This window comes from Aspergillus tanneri, assembly GCF_003426965.1.
Source record: "Aspergillus tanneri strain NIH1004 chromosome Unknown AapTan_2_pilon_pilon_pilon, whole genome shotgun sequence".
Taxonomy (NCBI): Eukaryota; Fungi; Ascomycota; class Eurotiomycetes; order Eurotiales; family Aspergillaceae; genus Aspergillus; species Aspergillus tanneri.
Genome location: NW_022984629.1, coordinates 2,362,239 through 2,383,039, shown reverse-complemented (window position 1 = coordinate 2,383,039; position 20,801 = coordinate 2,362,239). Strand labels below are relative to the sequence as shown.

At 48.3% G+C, this 20,801-nt stretch overlaps 5 protein-coding genes across 5 annotated transcripts; 2 read left to right on the top strand and 3 right to left on the bottom strand.

The window, feature by feature from the left end:
• Positions 1–3,568: 3,568 nt before the first annotated feature.
• ATNIH1004_000761 (uncharacterized protein) lies at positions 3,569–5,605 on the bottom strand (the record flags this gene model as incomplete). Its single annotated transcript, XM_033565467.1, has 4 exons — positions 3,569–4,236; positions 4,326–4,397; positions 5,329–5,388; positions 5,485–5,605. 4 exons carry the CDS (start codon positions 5,603–5,605, stop codon positions 3,569–3,571), a joined length of 921 nt encoding a protein of 306 aa, XP_033431224.1.
• A 964-nt stretch (positions 5,606–6,569) lies between these two features.
• veA (sexual development activator VeA) lies at positions 6,570–8,338 on the bottom strand (the record flags this gene model as incomplete). Its single annotated transcript, XM_033565466.1, has 2 exons — positions 6,570–8,125; positions 8,191–8,338. The coding sequence occupies 2 exons, from the start codon at positions 8,336–8,338 to the stop codon at positions 6,570–6,572; spliced, it is 1,704 nt and encodes a 567-aa protein (XP_033431223.1).
• A 7,524-nt stretch (positions 8,339–15,862) lies between these two features.
• Positions 15,863–16,365, top strand: ATNIH1004_000759 (uncharacterized protein; the record flags this gene model as incomplete). The annotated part of the gene is made up of 2 exons (XM_033565465.1): positions 15,863–15,916; positions 15,982–16,365. The coding sequence occupies 2 exons, from the start codon at positions 15,863–15,865 to the stop codon at positions 16,363–16,365; spliced, it is 438 nt and encodes a 145-aa protein (XP_033431222.1).
• A 132-nt stretch (positions 16,366–16,497) lies between these two features.
• On the top strand, positions 16,498–18,324 carry ATNIH1004_000758 (putative DNA repair protein (Rad57); the record flags this gene model as incomplete). Its single annotated transcript, XM_033565464.1, has 2 exons — positions 16,498–16,880; positions 16,950–18,324. 2 exons carry the CDS (start codon positions 16,498–16,500, stop codon positions 18,322–18,324), a joined length of 1,758 nt encoding a protein of 585 aa, XP_033431221.1.
• Positions 18,325–19,098: 774 nt separating this feature from the next.
• On the bottom strand, positions 19,099–20,569 carry ATNIH1004_000757 (oleate delta-12 desaturase odeA; the record flags this gene model as incomplete). Its single annotated transcript, XM_033565463.1, has 2 exons — positions 19,099–19,505; positions 19,573–20,569. The coding sequence occupies 2 exons, from the start codon at positions 20,567–20,569 to the stop codon at positions 19,099–19,101; spliced, it is 1,404 nt and encodes a 467-aa protein (XP_033431220.1).
• Between the last annotated feature and the right edge of the window lie 232 nt (positions 20,570–20,801).

The following is a 20,801-nucleotide window of genomic DNA, read 5'->3' as shown; positions in this document are numbered from 1 at the left end:
CAAGGCGTACTTTGAAACAGGAGGCCAGGATCCCTCAGATAGAACTATAGGGCTGTCTTGGTGGTAGTCTACGTAAGGTAGATGCGTCCATCCTAATTTGACTGATATCTACTTCGCCTGAATCATAGCAAAATATTATCCGCGCGCAGGTTCTGCCATTCTATAAGATAGCATCGCACACTAGATGGTGTCGTGGCTAATCAGGGAACTATACAACATGTTACCTGCTTCGACGCAGATATCCACGGTCACCGGCAGCAGCAAACTTTCGCATATGTTATCCCAAACCAGACTGATGCAATAATCCTCGGAAACCCATGGATGGAAGAATGGACGTAAAATACTCCGTACGAAAAGGATATCTTGATATATATTCCTCAGACGGGAGCAAACCCCGTTGCTTTAATCGTTCCAACTCCTCAATCTCCACCACAGATATAACGCCCCTTCGCGTGGTGGCTGCCACCGCTAGAGAACTCCACGAGACAATACGCGGAAGCCTCCAGGACCCACGACTAATTATTAAAAACGTCACAGTGCCCGATATCAAGAAGGCCCTTAGACCCAAAGTTGTCATTGATCCAAGAATGAAACTCCCCCAGCAATATTGGCTGTGGCTAGATGTATTTAGCCAACAACTAGCAGACCAGATACCCCCACACTGACTCGGTATCGACCACCGAATTCCGCTTGAGAAGGATGCCAACGGCAAGAAACTATCGCTTCCACCCAGCTCACTAATATATAGCATGAATAAAGAAGAGCTACTAGTCTTACGGAAGACTCTTACCGACCTACTGGGAAAGAATTACATCCGCGTCAGCAAGTATCCTGCGGCTCCCCTAATCCTATTAGTGAGAAAGCCCAGCGGGGGAATCTCTTTCTGTGTGGGCTACCGACACCTGAATGAACTTACAGTAAAGGATTATTACCCATTCCCCCTTACTCTTCGGAATATGTCCCGAGCCCGGTGGTTTACAAAGCTAGATATGATCGCTGCATTCCACAAGATCCATATGTCGCCTAGTAAGGACTGGAAAACTGCCTTTAAGACCTGTTATAGCCTTTTTAAACAAAATATTACTTTATTTAGTCTTACTATTGCCCCTGCCACATTCCAACGCTATATTAACCGAGTTCTACGAGAATACCTTGATGATTTTGTGTCACGCTACATTGATGACATAACAACTATCTAGTCAAGTGGCTCGATTGAGGACCATTGTAAAACGGTTGCAGAGGTGCTTAACCGACTCAAAGGTGCAGGACTGCAGTGCGATATTGATAAGTTAGAATTTGAACAACATACTGTGAAATATCTCGGATTCATTATCCGGACCGGCAAAGGCGTGCGTGTCGATACTACGTACAAAGGTAAAGGTAGAGGCTATCGGATCCTGGGAGAGACGGAAGAGCCCCAAGGACGTATGAAGTTTTGTGGGATTCGCCAACATTTATTAATCTTTTATACCCGTCTTCTCTGAGCGGGCCGTACCGCTTATTAGTCTTACCAAGAAAAATGCTGCTTTTATATAGACCCACGACTGTCAGAATGACTAAAGGAACTCTTTATTTACGCCCCGATTCTTGCCTGCTTTGTGTGACAGCCATGCAAAATAGTGATTAGTATTCAACTATAAGGCACCTAGTTGAACGAAATTCTAAGCGTGAGGGAGAGAAAGAGATTCATTGAAGATCGATGGAGAACTCCATATCCCCGTTGGTCTGCCCTCTTATACTGCCTGCTACTTTCGACCAGTCAAACACGGCAACCAATTTCATGCCGATACAGGCTGGTCAGGATGGGTCGTGACAGTTATCGCTCGAGGGGCATGTCCCACACTGTTCATACGTCGATCTCTGGTGTGTCTGACCAATGCAGTTTCCTGACCAATTGTGGAGTATAAGCCCATTTTGGGGGCCGATTGACTTAGAAAACGGAGAAATGTAGTAGATATTGCTCGAACTATAGAAACGCTACAAGAGCGGAAATGTGCGGAAGCTCATCTTCTGCGCCTGATAGAGTACTCAGTAACTCCGCATAACTGGCACGAATCATCACCTGGGATAGATTGGAATAATACAAAGCTGAAGATAACAGATCGTGATGAATATAGTTGTTGATAGAGTCACTCGCGCAAACTCACATTCTTATCAAATGTCCGGGGCAGTTTATCAGTAATCATTGGTGATTGTCACTAGACGAAACACCAGCGAGCGAATATATATCAGTTACTCCAGCACAGTCGAGCTCCGATATTCATACTGATAGGTGGTTCTTAGTTCATTCCTTAGAACACCTCTTCCGTCAGCTAGTGTTCATGGCGTTTAGGATGCTTAAAACGGGCCCCATTCTAGCCTATATCGGACTTCGTTGCTGGAAAAGCAATCTCATGGGAACAGTGAACTTATTCTGATGCCATCTCCATGTAGTTCACCAGAAGGTCTCTCGACTGGCCACGGCATCACAAAGAATTGTTCTCCGGCCGTTATTCTCGCACCTGTGTCTCCTGAGTGATCGAGTGGGCAAAACGTATGAGAAATGTTCTATGATGAATATAGGAGGAGATGCGTCTGGGAGAGACATTGATGTTGGAATTTGCTGGTTGTGCCGAGTTACCATGTCGATATTACTGAATTTATATCAGGCCAATTAATGCTCAAAAATCAATAGGAACGTATCCGTAGACCCTCCACCAAGTGTCGTTAGACACATCGCGCTCGTTCCGCCAAAATCGCAAAAAGTCTTGATCAGGGCTTCGGTTCCATTTCGCTATGTCTTCCTCCCTTGTTCCTGGAGGAAAGCCATCTCCTGGCCGAAATACACCTATGGGTGCAATGCGTGCCTCTTCTGGGACGAGCACTGCTATTGGTGTTCTGGTTTCCATGTCTGTAAGCACGGAATATGGGCTTGCGGTTGATGCAGAGTTCGGGATACTGAGGGGACTGCTACGGTCGAATTTGTAAATGTCCTTACTGTTACCTCGTCTATAAGATTCGCAATCACCGGATATATGCATTGATTCTGGCGCCATAGAATTTGTCGTCCCTTGGGCTGCATTCCTTGCCATTCCATTCGTTTCTTCTAACATTATGACTTTTTCGCACAAGGTTACCGTTGTATCGCTCATGTAGAACCCCTGCACCTGAGGCGCTCGGTTAAGCAGAGCTAGTGCCGTACGTCGGATCCTGGGTTCGCGACACCTAAGGCAAGTGAACCAAAGCGGAAGGCCGACGCTGATACCAAATGTAAATGGTGGCTGTGTGCCGTCTGATTGCGCTGAAGCATCTAGAGCGATGCTAGACTGTTCCACTATATTTTGGAAGTTTGGTAGATAAGCGTCAGTTATGATCTGCAAGGGTGATACGCAAATCGCCAGTAATATAAATAGCATTTCGTGATAAGAGAAAAGAATGGCACCGGTGCTAGTCTCTTGCGGTGATAAAATGCCTTTTCTGTGTAGAGCTTCCATCAAGTTACGAAAGGCATTGTGCCAGCTCTTAAGCCTGGCTAGCAGGGTTATTTGTTGATTTAGCAAATCCTGGGTTACACGAGAGGTGTGAGGATTTAGTAGATGCTCAGAGCAAGTATGTCAAAGAGCTGAGCCTCCGTGGCTAGGAGAACGATGGTCTCCCGAGCTGTCTTGAGTGAGACAAATTTATGCGTCAATGCATGTCCAGTGTCTCGGAGTAAATCTCTCACTGGAACTGCAGAAACGCTGATAGCGATTGCACCCAGGCGGACGAAGATTGGGACGATCGTATCCTCTAACAACGAAGCTTTAAATGCTGGAACGACACCGCAAGCTATTTTGGTCCGCAACGCGAGGATAAGATGCACACCCTGTCTATAAAGCTGCAAGGCCTCTTTTGAAGCTCCCTGGAGACACTCAATGCATATAAACAGTACACAACTAATCAGTCCGACAAATATGTCCACATCACCACGCTTAATTCGCTGACGAACAGCAGATACCGAGCGGGAATACCAGCTTAACGCGTCTCGGTGGTTTTGGTTAAGAGTGCGCGGATCCTCCAGGCGCGGGAAGAAGAGTTTCGGCCACGGCTCGGGGCTCTCAAACAGTGCACTAATGGAGATGATGGCATCCCACACGGCAGGTTCACTCCGGCAAACCTGCGGGACGATGGTGCTCCAGAAACCAACATCCAGATCACCACCAACGAACGGTGCGGCGTGTTGAAAATAGTAAGCAAAAGCGCGACGCTCTCGCCACACTGTGTTCGGTAATAATGAAAGGGGATTGTCGAAGATGGAGATCGTGGAAGGCGCAGAAGAAAATGTGCGAGAAATTGTGCCTTCGTACTCACACTTGCGTCCTGTACTGGTGCATCGGACGCAGTTTGGCTTTTCTTCCCCGCATTTGACTCTTCGTATTCTAGAAGGCGCTTAGTATTATAACTTTTCTATGAAAATGAAGGCAAGCACCCACTTGCAAGTTTTGCACCCTCGTCTTGATCTCAGTGGGATGACCAGACTGCCCCTTACACGGGTTGATGCACATTTCGGCAACATTCCAATGCAGAGGGTTTAGGACACCAATGAGGTCATGAAGGGCGTAGAATATGACGATCAGCGGAATGGATTGGAATCTGACAGGAGAAAAGGATAACACTATATATAGATGGGATGAGAATGGTGGAGATGGTTTGGGGGTGGAAGCATTATCCGGTAGTGCTATAGTGGTTTGTCAAGTTCGTCCTTCTTGGTTGATGGAGTATTAGCTTGAATTTAGTAATTATTTACCATCGGTGCCTCAGGCTTTTGAGGGGCTCTGTCAGTGCGATTTGTGGATCTTCTATATTGAAATGCCTTCCTTGTTTCCTAATTTAGGACGATTGCTGCACTCAAGTCTCCAATTAAAGGATTTTTAATTAACTTGATGCATGACTTGTATATATTGAATGTAATTTTTTTTTTTTTTTTGATACTTCATTTCTCTTATTTATTTTTGTAATGGAGCAATGAAGGGCGGCATTCACAAAGGCCAATTAGAACGCTGGTTGTGACGCCTACGATGATCGCTGCAATGTAGAATACACAGCTTCTTGCGGACAGAGGCTTCTGAATAATGTGGGAGGATGGCTCAACCAACTCACTGTCCGAGAGGATATCTATGACGAGTGTGATAAATACTTGGCAACCCAGACTACCAGAAGGTAAGACATACATACATAGAGACAAATAAAAATATGAACAAGGTGTGTCCAGTACCAAACTCCTACTGGGCTCTATTTGCGGGACAGCTCTGAAGACATATAGTATATTGTTGTTAGCGTCAACTATGCTGTCTAGAAGACCTAACTCACTCCAGCCGTGCTCACTCCGGTGCTGGGTAGAGATAGCCATGTCATTGTCAGAGAATCCACCTGGAATAAGATCAGCCCAGTAGTGAATAGATTCAAACAATGATCAGACAGAGGTGTCGTGAATTTTGCGCAGTCGATGCCAGTTGCGAGGGTGACGCCAGTGTGAGGCAGACAAGCAAATAAACCGGCCATCAGGGTTGAATTCCAGAGCCAGCTCTTCAAGGCTGGACTGGAGTGCTTTGGTTTGAGTTGCAGAGAGCAACTCGGGACTAGTCATGGTGGACTCCAAACACAGAAGACGTCAGTACTCTGTAGTGGCCTTGAATTTAGACGAGTTATTACTATAATATTCCGCCAAAAGTCAGTTAAGGTGCCTTGTGTCTTACGTGGTGGACATGTCTGCCTGAAACCCCACCTAACAAGGATGATATTCTACATCCCTGCGTTCTAGAGAATCCGGTACGTACAGGCACATCTGTGTATGTATGTATAGAAGCTGAATGCTAGTTCATGTAGGATTTATCCTTCTGTCTCCATACGGCACATGGCCAGATTATTATTATTACACGTCAAAAGACGAAACGTAGGAAGAAAAGATGGGAAGAAAATAAAATATAAATATCTTCAAAAATCTCGGGTTGCCATGAATGCCAGCCGCAGAAGATCATAGAATAATTAATTCCTTTGCGATACGCCCAAATGCATCAGATAAGATATAAGTCCCTTGGAGAAGAGTGTCGCTGAAACAAATCATGCTGTGAGAAGGGATGCAGGTGTATGGAACACACATCTATCGGTATAGAATGAGAAACGGCCACGGAATGCAAGATGTTAAGAGTAAAAGCCCGCAAGGCTATTGCGAGGCTGGGCCGATTCGTATAGTCGAGTAAAGGATTGGGACGCAAACATGAAAGAGATACTTATAAAAAACACAAAAAAAAAAAAATCTGTCACTGTGCAAACCGAAGACAGAAACTATACGGGGAATATTTCGCCAAGCATATGAAAAATAAAGCAGAGGTCATATACAGAAGGTAGAATAGAAGGTAGAATAGAAGGTAATGTTATAAACGTAGGTCTGGTTTCATCAATGTAGTCCTCAAGACTAGATAAGTCGGGGAAAGGTAAAAATCAACCAAGAAAAACCGATATAGGCGACGTCCTTTCGCCAAGACGCCATCCATGTAATGAGAGCGAGAAAAAAATATGCAAATGACGAGAGAATTCCCATCGGGTCAATACTATTGAATGGCAGGAGATATTTTCGTGGCCATCCTCCCGTTGGCTCTTTTATAGGCCATCTCATCGCGAGTTTCGCTGTAGAATGATAACCGGCTTGCCTCGGATGATCGGCGACTTCCTGGAGTATAGGCTTCAGAATCAGGTCGCATACCGTTGTAAAGTGGACGCTCGTCGTGGCCAAAGCTGTCCTCGTAGTTTCGTTTGGACACGCTGGAGCCGGTCTCCCAGAAAAGCTTCTTCCCTGAGTTCAGATCATGACTGGGGCTGTGCGTGAAGCCGTTCATTGGCTGTGGATTATTAGAGTATTCTCCGGAAAGAGACTTGAGTGGCGGGAGCGACGGCACGAGGTGGGGATTTTGAGTCCGAGCTGCCGGAGGTTGGACCATAGAGTGGCACGCAGTTGGATCAGACGAACGCGGATCAGCAGACTGCTGCATATTGAGGCCCTTGGGAGGCTCTAGGCGGAGAGGCGGCAGATATGAAGAGCGCTCAGCTTGTAACCGATCGGAAGGACACGGATACCCTGCGTGAGTCGATTCGTACTCGGTACAGATCGATGGGTTCCTTGCGTGCGAGATGGATGGACGAGGAGAATATACACTCGCTGGTGGTGTTGCAGACTGTGGAGTTCGAGGTAGTTGAGGAGCTGAGTATTGAGTCTGTGTCGAACCGAATGACAGGTGCGACGAGTATGAGGGAGTATGGGATGGATGTGGGGGACCGGTCGGTGCTGGGGTGCAAGATTGCGTAGGAGTAGGGGGAATGGGGCGCTGGTAGGGCTGTGTAGCCTGGAAGTGGTACTCTGTTGCAGAAGGTCGTCGCTGAGCTTCGGGGCCGTAAGGGAACGCAGGGTCCACTGTGCCGATGCTGGTCGATCGAGGACGCTCGATCGGATTCGCGACATACGTATCAGGGGTGGAAAACCGGTCAACAGATCGATAAGCCCTCTTTTCATCAAAATCGTAGTCGTCTGGCCGCTTGTCCCCGCGACGTCTCATCCGAACATCACGTCTAATACGAACACGGCAACCTTGCTCCGCGATGATACGACTCAAAGAGGTGCTCGTGGTGAGTCCTGGGAATTTCTTCGCGCTAAACACCGTAAACGGTACCGTGACAACCTCGAGACGGAAATCCAGGCATGATTTGGGCGCTGACGGCTTCGTTGGGTTCGAGGCGGGAATCGGCTTAGACATTGGAGTACCCTCGGTTATATCCTTACTGTCTTTGGTTTCCTCGTATAGGTGGAAATTCAAGCGGTATACACCTTCATGTCGCACCGAGAGATCCGGGAAAATAAAGTATCCCGCTTGCGATGGGCGGTCCAAGTATGCCACGCCGGCCACAGGAACACCAGTCAATACTGGAAATGTCGGGTTCGGAGCAAGTCTGCCTTGTGCCATAGGGCGAGCGGTATCTAACGTCGCAAACAGGAAAAAATTGGCATTATATGCGAACGTGATATCGGTTTTATGGTGATCGTCACTGGGGTCTGATTCGAAAATTCGTAACTCAACAACCGGTGGAGGATCAACAGGCCGACGGTCTGCTGACGCTATTCAGGGACACAACAGTTAGTCTCAGGGCTATGTCTTGCGTACTTGTAAAATTGGCACATACACTTGGCGCCTGCGCCGCAGGCTCTTGCACGTTCTGGTTGTTGCATGACGCTTAACCTGTATGTAAGCTTCTTGCCCTCACGCGTGATCCTGGAGACGGTATGCTCCGTCTCGTTCACCGGAGGTGACAAGGGGGGTCTGGTTGCCATTTTGAACACGTTCTAATCTGGCAAGATTACTAACGAGCGTCAGTATACTCGAGCCTATAGAACGATGTCGTTGGGTAAACAGGCGAAGCCGGGAGGAAATTAAAGGCAAAAAAAAGAAAAAGAAGAAAATAATAACGGGAAATTCAATCATGGTTGACAGCTTACTTTATACACCAATGACAGAGCGATAATTCAAACAGATATCGAGTACATTCAGGTTGCTGCAGGTAAGATGGCCTCTTCTATTACCTCCTCTTTTAGGTGTTGAAGATTTCCAGATTAACCGCCGACCAACCAGTTCATGGAACCACAGTAGAAACAGGTGACTGAGGAATTCAACGTCCGGTCTCTGGCGTAGGCGGCAAGAGGAAGAGGGATCCAAGTTGAGAATGTGCAAAATAGAAGTAACACTAAAGAAAAAGAGGAAAAACAAACCCGCCGGGTCAGTTGTCGATAGACAAGACAATAGATATCCCCAATGATTGACCCGTTTGGCCTTCGAAAAGAATCAGGTCGGAGGAGAGGAGACAAGGGAGAGTTGAGTTGATGGGCAGAGAGAAGAGGGAAAAGAAGAGAGAGAGAGAGAGAGAGAAGAATCAGCCGTAGCCATTATAGCGACTAGCTAGCTATACTGGTGGTAAGTTAAGGTAAAATTACTGTGGTCCACATCTGGGTTCCTGTCTTACGGGACGGGATGTCAAATCCGCTCCTGGAATTCTATCGCATACCTGAGTATTACTCAATTAGATGCATCGAGAGACAGGCGTACAAACTGACCGACCGAGGGTTTTTTTTTCCTTCTTGGTAGAATGCTCATTACCGAATGCCTTATCCATAAGAAGCGCACTGCGGTATGTAGGTAGGTATGCCCTGCGTATCGGCTGTACGTAGGCACTCTTTTACTGTTCAAATAATGCGGGCTCGTCCTACGCACTAAATCTGCGCTACTGAGCCAAAGGGGTGGGTATTGGGTCAGCACGGATACGAACTAACAGCAGAGTGGGTTGCAGAGGGGAAAGAAGAACAGCCGATCGAGTTGAAAGGCAGCCCATGCTCTAGGCGAAGGCAGCCCGTCCCTCGACGCTCATTGGTTGTGAGGGCTGCGGTCCACTTGGCGATGGGCAAGTTCCAGTTCCAGTTGGGTTTTTGGTTTTAGTTTGGGAGGGGGGAGTCGAAATTCAAAATTCGTCGGTAAAAGGAAAAGCCCTAAAAGGGCAGGTACTGAAGCCAACCGGACTGACTTCCCTTATCGACCCACTTCGGGGGGGTTGTCGCCGGGACCCGCCTTTCATCCCACATAGCACATACTAGTCCTCTGTACAGGTATTATTACACAGGGCAAAGAAAGTAACCTTTAGGGCCAAACTAGAACAGGATTAGCTTTCCTGCACTTGAAGTCAATCGATTGCCCTTCTGGCTGGACGGAGGATTGATCACGATGGGTCCTCTAATCGGAAGACAGTAAATAGGCTTTTTCGCCGTTAGCTTTTCCTACCTAAGATTAGGCGATTTTCCAAGGCCAATTGTAAATATTCCCAGACGCCTTGCCTTGTCCCCGGAATCATTGTGCCTTGGCAGTACCTAGCTAGCAGGTAGCTAATGACAAATTGACCTAGGTACCTAGCGCTGGGTGTTAATCTTCTATATTTAGGATGACAACACTGCCAGTTCGGTATCTATATGGCAGAGACCCCTGGTTTACAGCAGGTACTCCGTACTTATTGAAGACATGGCCAGGTGGGTAAGCAGCTGCACAGACGGTCGCTGTATAGTCTGGTTGGACTAGTACACCGGAAGAAGGGTAACGTCTGGTAGGAAGTACAAAGCTTCCATCGTTCCCCCCAATTGCTGAGTTTAGTGATACATTGTCAACCTCACGAGTACTCCGAGTAGATACTTAACAAAAAATTATAATAACAACGTTTTAGACTTGTGCTCTGTGTCTCAAGCTTTCGGAGTTAGTTACTGAGGTGTGGTTGTATAAAGGTTCCCATGAAACGGGTGTTCATCAAAGGTAACCACTTCATGTAACCATCCGCTCCAAAGACCTCATTTAATTTGAAATTATTCTCCGGGTTTTGCCATACCCAGCCCAACGGATCACCCAAGACCAGCAACCCGGGAAGGATGAGGAAAAGGATTGGAAAACACGCCAGGCTAGGCCAAGCTTGTTTTGTCCTCTTTCCAGGGGCCCGCCATCCTGCAGATTGTGTTCTGCACCATATCGGACTAAGGATACTGGGTGATTGGTGACTCCGACCGCTATTTCGTACCTCCACTTTGTTTGCCTGGATACCTCAGGCTTGGCCAGTCAAGCAGATCAAGATACTATGGAGTAAGGTTGGTAAAGCACAACATTGTCCAAATGCTTGGTTACTGTTCTGTGAGCCAATCACTTTCTATAAAATTCTATCCACATCCTACGAACCAATCAATAATCCATAGTCGAAGCTGTCGAGACCTGATAAAATGCACGGAATACTTTAATGGTACCAGTGTGTACGGAATTTGAGAATCGCACTCCAAATTAAACACGTAATAATTTTATTTCTTTTTTCCCTCTTGACTTAGGAGACACCCCAGCGTACTCCGTACTGTTTGCTACATACAGGATACTACAAATGGTGGGGGGTGGGAAGAAGGAATGAAAGACAGCCTCGATCAGCACGGAGTTCACTCTATTCAAGAACAACAAAGAAAAAAAGCAAATCTGACACCCGATGCGGGACCCAGGGCCAGGACAATCATTACCAAACTAAGTAGGACCCGGGGTTTGGACCAGATCCCTTCTCTCAGGAGAATCGATTGGATCGACAGCGGCCCTCGAGCACCAGGCCCACCGCCAAGAAACTGATTCAGGGATCTTCTCGCCAGGAGTTTCCAGGCGGTACCCACAGACGCATGTGATTGGACATGCAGTATCCAGCGTTACTACTTCATTTCCTAAAGTACCACCTAGCCACAGTAACCGAAGCATAATGGTAACCACAGTTAAACTTATTTGTTTGATGGCTAACAAATAACTAGTCACCACTTCCCTAATCCGCCGAAATAGTTCCAGAAACCGGACACAGTGCCGGTCAGGCGCCAGCTGGTCTGTTCAGTGTTCGCCCCTCGCTGTCATTCAACACGGGAAGGGTTTTAACGAGCCCCACTAGGGCGGTCCGCACCGGATGGACTGAGCGGCCCCATTCTTCCAACCAGACTTTACATTTCGTTGCTTCGGTCGTCGATCCTCCGCAGTATCGTAATAATAAGGAGAAGGGGGAGGGAGATGATCAAGCAGCTGGCGCCAAATGATGCACTGAGCTCACCACCATCTCGGAGACGCTACTCTTTTGCTCAGATGGCATCTGATCCTGCATCGTGACTTGACTCACGAACCAGGGATGGTTGCAGCTATCTAACGGCGAGAGTCCTGAAGATCCTAGGCCCACTGCGATGCATTTGCAATTTGCGACGGTCCCACGACCGTGCGACCCCCTACTATTCCGTAGGTCCGCACTCTGTACGGAGTATGTACAGACTACTTCGGCTAGCAGTCGGCTGGAGTGCAGCCACTCTTCCAGAAAGGTCACTGGCGATGATAATGGGGCGGACACAATTAATGTCAGTACTCTGTAAATAATAGCTGAGCTGGGTCGAGAGCCCTGCGGTGATGGGACTATTCCGCACTCGTACGTATCGTTCTCCCGGTTCTCCGTAACTAATTTGGAATTCCGTCCCTGTATTATGACCCGTATAGGTAGATGGCTGGCATTGATAGACAATTCCCACCCATTCTTCTGTCCCTTTCTCACGGCTGATAAGTAGAAATACTTGGCATATATCCCTCGCAGAACCGTACTATCTATCATTCTCATCCAATAACCAAACTGTCGGATCTACCCGCATGGACCTCTACCATCGGGTTGCACGGGTCATGGTACCTACACCGCGATATTTCTGCTCCATTTGGCGAGAGTGAGGTCAGCCGCGTTGGGCAATTCTATCACATGGGCGTGACTGCCCCTGGTATTGGCGTCTTACCGTACTTGCAGCCTTGTGGAATGAGTAGGCACCACATAGTGGCCCCTGATGGAGGAGGTATGACAGTGGGCGCCCGATGATTTCTCATTCCACGAAAAAAGCTACGATGCCACCACCACTGGACGGGGGATTTTCACGCATGCTGGCAATGTCGGCTATACTTTGCGGGCGCCTTGTCACACATACCACCCTTCTGTTTCGCCCTAATGGAGAAACGAGAGCAGGGTTTAGTTAGCTATTGTAACGTTTGATATATCGTACTCCACAGTCAAGCCACACATACGGTCAAGCTGCGGACCTGTATTCTCGTACAAAACTGTACTTATTTAACTTGGAATATCTCAACCATTTTCCCATTATTGTGGTTCATATTAGAAAATTTATTCGATATGAGTATATAAATAGTTATTGTAAATATTTTATAAAAGAATTTTGTTTTTATTCTAAAATACATATACCAGACTTGAAAATAGGGTAATTTATAATATCGAAGTAATTGGTAGTACTATCTATTTAATACCTAAGGATCCCTTAGGTTAAATATCTCTTAATAATGAGGCAGACTGGTTAAGATATCCTAAGTTACAAAGGCGCTATTTTGTATGAGGATACAAGTGCGCAGCTTGACTGCATGCGCAACTTCACCGTGGAGTATGTTATTGTAACTAACTACGAGGCTTCTACGTAGGTAATACTCTACGAGAGCTACACTTCTGACTAGCTCGAGTTGAGCAATGCGCAAGTATGGAGAGTATTTACTATAAACATACTATCTCCATACTTTAACTCGTCAGTGGGTATATAATGTTTGTGTTACATTCCTCGACTATCTCCAGTGGTTTCCATAGCTAAAATTTGTCAGCTGAGTCTACACCTGAGGAATCCATTGGCGAGAGGCTTTATCGTTCGTGGCTACCATGCACTGACCAGGCATCTCTAGGATTCCTACAACGTGGCTAGTGCAAGCAGCGTTAGCTAGCTACTCCGTACTCCGGCAAGACTCCCTGCCAGTTCTTAGTAGCGAGGCACTCGTAACCCGCCACCGATTTGTGCACTGCTACCTTCGTACTCCGCATTAGTCTTGTGACGAAAGACAAGTGCAGCCTCCGCCATGCAAGCGAGGGTAAGGTAAATTATTCCTCCTGCTTAGGCATTACATAAGGTATCTCGGCTAACCACAGAACAGTGGCTGAGATCAAGTCCGGACAAAGAAAGTAATTATACGTACATACATACGGAGCACCTTTGTCCTAATTGGAATGTTATCGATCATCTCCAAATATGGCCGTCAGCAAATAAATCGAACTGGGCGTGCTGATCCTGATGCAAGTGCAGAAGTACTGTCCTTGTTTATCCACTCGCTAAACTGTATGGGCTCTAGCAGACCGTTATTTATCTGGGGTCACTCCCGGCCGTCGATAGTCCAGTGATGCTGCTGAACTGTGATACGTCAACTTATTCTCGTACCCCTTGAGAGTGTAAAAAAGCTATGATTATTCCACAATGAGGGGCTGAAACTACATACGTATATACGGTACCTCGACCTGTGTCTTTAACAGGCCAACCGACGGCCGATCATGATGTCACGGTTCCTGCATGGTGTCTTGGAAATAGCCCATTCAGGATGCAAGGTGCACACCCAGCTATCTGCATATTCATCATGTCTACAATCATGAATCATGTATATTTCTTTCACCGCTTTGTCCTCAATTGCTGAGATATTGCTGTAAGCAGATGTTACAGTACCTTTTCCCCCTCGCTTACACGCATATGAACTATAGCCAGAGGTGGTGAGATTGCAGAATACTTACGGGCTCTAGGGCGTCGATAGCCAAATGGCAGAAGTAGTCCGAGGTCAACAAGTAAAGGATAAAAGTCTTTACCAGTTACATGTAAGTCTTGCCTAGTCCTTACGCCAGTTTCCCTAGCTCCGTAATTACTTCTAGCAGCCAACAACCAAATCTGTACTTATAGTACAAAAATATATATTATTTAGACTATTCACCTTTCTTTTTCTCTCTTCATCTTGTGTTCTTTATTTTTTCTCTTACTTTTAATTTTATGCTTTTTTTTTTTTTTTTTTTTTTTCCCCAAATAAAGCCATTGCAATACAAGACCCAACAATATTACCAACTCGGTCTATTTGTAATGCTTCAGCGCCGAGATCGAGCAGACTCCTTCCGAAGGGGCAAAAAATAAAATAAACAACAAATCAAATAAAAAAAATCCTGTACAGTCCCGTCAACCAAGATGGATACGTCTTGCTGGCAAGTGCTCCAGAAAAACAACAAATACGATTGTGTATCTTAGCTGTTTTCCTTAATGTAATTGAAAACATCCACTGCTATCGTAGATTCTATGAATAAGTCTTAATTTATGTATTTGCGGGCATGAAAAATTGTCAATCTATTCTCACTGCTATTCACCGTTATACCAACATGTGTAAGGGCTTTGTAGTACGGAGTAGGTACTCCTAGTCATATGGATACTGCCTATTTCCATATGCCAGCTTATAGTACTAAATTCTGGTATAGACTCCTACAAGAATCTTCATATCTTTGTGATATAGGAAGTCCCAAGGGGCAATTGAGAAAACCAGTCATTAAAGAGCAGGTTCAAGGTTGACCAAACATGAACAGTTTCAGATAACACAAGCTTTAGGTATAGCTACTCATCCTCCTAGCAGGTACTATGCCTGTATAGATAATTGTATAAGCACGTACCGATGTCCAATCACCCATAGTGTGTGTATCTCTATCCACATCCTGGAGGTAGGCAAAGGCAAGGTACGATTCAGTTGAATGCTCCACAGATGCATGATTCCTGTGCATAAAGGCCTCCACTGCGTATCATGGTAATGATGGCATAGTCAATGTCCCCGTGGCTGGACATGAGACTGGGATGAAACGAGTACTTATTTGCTGTCAATGTCTCCTTCCAAGTATCTCAAAGAGTGAAGTTGGACATGCCCCAACATTTTGCCCAACAACAATGTTAGTATGTTGGTACTATTGTTCCCTTCGCTTCACCTGGCAGATTACATTGGGAAAGGCCCCCATTGTTTCACTATTATAGCATCACTGTCCTGACCCCATTCGAACCCCTCCGGCCACTGGTATCGAATATCTTCCTGCACGAGCCTCAGGTCGACAGCAACCTCCAGGGCGACGAACCGTCTCTGATTATTCGGTCTGTGCACATGGCTGGGAGGCGCAACCCCACGGTGCATTAAAAATTACATCAGTGCCAATCGTTGTTTATACCCGCAGCCATGTCTTCTTCTGATTGTTACGCAGTTTCTAGATACTAGCGTGCATTCCTTCAGCGCAATCCAAGCAAAGTTGAAGCCCGTACGAGATGCCATCCGTCGCATCGTAAGCCCCCCAGTTGCCGGACGATCCGGGTCTCGAGCTTTACTCCACGTCTTCTCGTACGGGGAATGCATCACGGCGATCCAACTGGCTCTTTCCATGAAGGGAGATGATGAAACCAAGCATGGGTTACAGCATCCGGCCGATAAAGGAGTCATCTTCGACTGCTGTCCCGGGGGTCGGGGGGGGGGTTCCTCCTTCTTCCGTATGTGCAACACCGCCGCTGTATCACTTCCAACTTAGGCGTTCCCCGTGCGGGTCATTGGGAGCACGTTGCTCTACCCGGCTATTGCAACTATCCCGCCTCCAGCATGTCGGACTCATGAGATCGGTGGACCACATGCGTTTGGAATTGAACAGTCGCACAGTGTTTCGGCCAGTCCCGCGACTGTACCTCTACTCTGCTGCGGACAAGCCGGGCAGGAGGTCCTGGCGCATATGGAAGCAGCGAGGAAAGAGGGATATCAGGTGGAAGGGACGATGTTTCAGCGCAGTCCACATTGTGCGCTGATTCAAGAGGATGTCGAACGATACAGTGGATCAGTTCATGTCTTCTGGAGAGAGAGTTGTGTTTTGGGACGTAATCCCGAGGGGATATCCGCTGTGAGCAGGAAGAGTAAATTGTGATGATTGATTGATTGATCAACCTGAATGTAAATACCGGGCTGTGATTGGCTGTCCCGCCCCAACGTGTTTTCACTCAAAATGATGGATTGAATTGAATGACCTCACCTTGCCTCCTTCCGATTCTTTCCTCCTATGGATCTGCTATCAGTCCTGCCGGACTTCTCGACCAAATCATATTCCCATATCCTCTCTCCGCTAGAGAGAGCCAATATCAACACCGTCGATTTGATCACACTCGATCCGTTGGAAATCGCCAAGCGCGCCCACGTGCCTCCAGCTGACGTCCGCCGTTTGGCATCGCGTGTTGTCAAGGCCCTCCACCACGATGTCGGTTTCGAGGACACCGCAGAGCCCAGTTCCAGCGTCGATATCGACACGCCCGTGACTCCTGGCCCCTCGACTCGGCTCGACCTATCCCAATGGAGCGCAATCAGCACTCTCGACCCCACCCTGGATGCCTTGTTGGCCGGCGGAGGAATTCCCACGGGATATGTGACCGAAGTGACTGGTGAAAGGTACGTGTCTGTTTGTCCGTCTCGGGCTCCATCACTCCCCTGCGGGCTGAACTGACAATGGTGGATCAGTGGGAGCGGCAAGACCCAGTTCCTCCTCACTCTCCTCCTCGCCGTGCAACTGCGTCCTCCCCGCGGCCTCGCAAAGACCGCCATCTACATATCGACCGAAGCTCCCTTGTCCACGCCGCGACTCTCGCAGCTCCTGGATTTCCATCCGTATCTCTCTACCCTGCCGCACGATGAGGCACCCTCCCTACAGAACATCCTGTCCATCAACGCGATGGACCTCGAAGCCCAGGACCACATCCTCAACTACCAACTCCCCGTCGCGGTCTCCCGATACAACGTCGGCCTGGTCATCGTTGACTCAATCACCTCCAATTATCGGGCCGAGCATACCTCTACCAGCGTCCTTGGTCTGTCGACTCGATCCTGGGAGCTTGCCAAACTGGGCCAAATGCTGCGCAATCTCGCCGTGAAAGAGGATATCGCCATTGTTGTCGCAAACCAAGTCTCGGACCGGTTCGATGGCCCAGAAGGTCTTTCCCTTCCCTCGTCCCGGGTTTATGCAGGAAATGTGACTCCTGCTGTGACGTCGTCCCCTTCGACTCAGCAGCAACAGTACCTACAACCGCCACGGTCGTCGAATCGCGACTCGACTATTGCCTCCCCTTTAGCCGGAGACCGACCCCCCGAGTCACGCAACGTTGAACTCTCTCAGCATAATATAGTCTTCCCTTCGTCGCCACCTACCTTCCAATCATCACCATATACCGCCGACGACGATCAGCAGCAGCAGCAGCAACAGCAACAACAGGCATTCGACGGCTCATATCTCGTCGGTAATCCCGTTCGCAACGAAATCTTCAGTCTACTCCATCAACAACGTTTTTTCACTGGCTGGGGCGACTCGCCTTCCTCTCTCACTGCGAGCCCCTATCCTGGATTCCAGAAACAAGCCCATAAAACCCCTGCTCTGGGCCTTGTCTGGTTAACCCAGATCGCCTGTAGAATCGCCCTGAAGAAAGAAGTGCAGCCGATGCTGCTGGATCCCTCTCTGGAGGAGAATCCTCTCGTGTCGCTCCCATCGCACCTTTCAGCAAATGAGACCAGAGAGTCAACTCCGCAAAATAATTGGGATCCAGGATCTACAACCAGTCTTCCCACCAATACTACTGCACAAGACGAGCCGGGACCGTCTCCTCTCACGGATCCTGCTGGAGGTCGTGACTTCACCTCGACTCCTCTACACAAGACTACAACGGTGACTGTCACTGCAGGCTCGCAGATCCCCCCACCACCACCGACCGAACTACCCTTGCGTAGAACCATGAAACTGGTCTTAGCACCCTGGACTGCCGGCTCCGTAACAGAACATGGCTCAATCCAAGACGAAGCAGCATTTATTATCTGGAAAGGGGGATTAAAGGGATGTGAAGACTAATTCACAACGGACATGAAAAAAAGGGAAAAAAGAAATACGAACTGAGATCATATCAGAAAAAAACAACGTACAGAATATATACATCGAAACTATGTGCGGTCCTGGAGGCCGTTGGCTTCCGGGAAGGGCCGGTTATCCATCAATCCATATACGGATACTATCCAACACGGATCCTGACAGTTGCTGCTAGTAACCTTTCTCTCTAACTAGTCCTTATGACGCTGTGCCGCGCTGAGCCGATTGGGCCTCGTGCTTGTGGATGCCACACGGGGCACCCATCAGTTGGCCATACTTAGCACTTGGTCTTTTGCATTGAACTTATTTCTTTTCTTTCTCTTCTTTTTGATCTCTCCTTTCTGCCCTTGTCCGGTCTTTCATTTCTGCAGTGTACAGTGCTTCTATCTATGCAGAAAGACTATCACGCTGAACTCGTGCGATAACGTACGGCCCTTATAATTCCTTCAACGGACTCCTACAGAATAATGAACAGGTCTAGAAAGGCAAAAAACACTCTTCTCTTTCGCTGCTAAAATATGACAACAAATATATGCCGTGAATTATAGATCTGGATATGGCCTTTGACCATGCCCACCGCACAACACTCCCAGATTAATGATAATGAAGACATACGATACACCAGCAATTCATGCCTCCGGGTCGATCAACTCGCAGTCGCTGCTCTATGACATCACAATGAGTGTCCATATCGTGGCCTATTTCGATCCTGCGAGAGCACCACGAGGAACCACTCCTTCTATGGATAAAAACACATCTCTATTTGGCCAACTTCGCGGGAGGGACTCCAACCCCATTCGTGTTTCGGTAGAACAGCACTCCCTCGGCTTCGCCCTTAGAGCCCTCCGTGGGCTCCACCCACTGGCACACACGGGCGCTGGTCCACAGCGCCTTGAAAAATCCGATCCAGCCGGTCTGGGCCTCCGTCCGATAGTGCTTACCCATGACTTTCTGGATGGCCTCGCTGGCCTCGTCGGCATTGTAGAAGGGGATGTTGCTAACATAGTGGTGGAGAACGTGGGTCTCGATGATTCCGTGGAAGATGTGACGGCCCACGAAACCGAAATCACGGTCAATGGTAGCAGCAGCACCACGGGTGAAACTCCACACCTCGGGCTTGTAGTGAGGGAGGCTGGGGTCGGTGTGCTGGAGGTAGGTGATAGCAACTAGTGGGGTGTTAGCATGTCTGACCCGAAGGCAAACAGATAGGCCGACGAGGATCAAGGAACTTACCGAGCCAGTGGTTCACCCAGAGATAGGGGATTCCGTACCACACAAGAAGGTTGAGCCAGCCATAGGTCGATCCAACATAGTAAAGGACGCTGCCGGTGATGGCGAGACCCAAGTCGCTCAGAGCAATTAGCTTAGCATCCTTGGCTTCGTACAGAGGGCTGGATGGGTTGAAATGGTTGACGCCACCAAAGTACCCATTCCTCTTGCCCTTGCCGCGGCCCTCGGGCTGGCGCTCGTGGTTGTTGTGGCCGGTGACATTGGTCAAGAGGTACATGGGCCATCCGAACAGCTGCTGGAGGATGAGGTGGGAGGCTGTTGCAACGGGGGTCTCCTCGATCAATTCATTCAATTCATGGATAGTCTTGCCCACGCGAGAGGCATATTCATCCCTAGTCTTGGGGACAAACACCATGTCCCGGGCAAGGTTACCGGTGGCCTTGTGATGCTTTCCATGGGAGATCTTCCAGGAGAAATATGGCACCAGGAGGGCCGAGTGGCAGATCCAGCCGACGGTATCGTTGAGAACCTTAGACGGAGAAAATGCCTGATGGCCACACTCATGAGCCAACACCCAGACGCCAGTACCGATCATTCCCTGGACGACCGTGTACAGGGTCCATAGAACCACCCGGGCCGGTGTGGATGGGACAGTCTCGGGGGTCACATAGTTGTGGAAGACATAGAAGATGGACGCCAACATAGCCACGTCCCGGAACACATAGTATAGACTGGTGGCAGCGGAGCGCTCAAAGCAGTGGGCTGGAATGGCGTCGCGAATCTGCTTGATGGTGAAGTCGGGGATCTTGAATTCGTTGCCATATGTGTCCAGCATCTTGCTGGCGTTCTCCACCTCAGAGGCCATCGAGGATAGGGAGGTGGAGGAGGGGGACTGGCGAGGGCTCCCCAGGGGAGAGACGGAGACTGAGCTCGGCACGGAGGAATCCGTGGTTGGATTACGATGCAGCGCAACGCGCTTGGGGAGTGCGGTGGAAGACATCTTGGGCGATGTTGATCGAGACCAACGGGACTATTTAGTCTCTGAGAGTGAGTCAGCGCCAGCTCTTTGGGAAGATTTATGCGACGGACAGCTCCGAGCGAGGACGCTAGAGGGGATTGGCAATTCTGGAGAGCTCTTTTATATTCGATCCCACGGCAGAAGATGTGTGGGGGGAGGCGATTAAAGACATGTTGGAGAACTTACCACTGGATCAATGGACAGAGGGGATCGG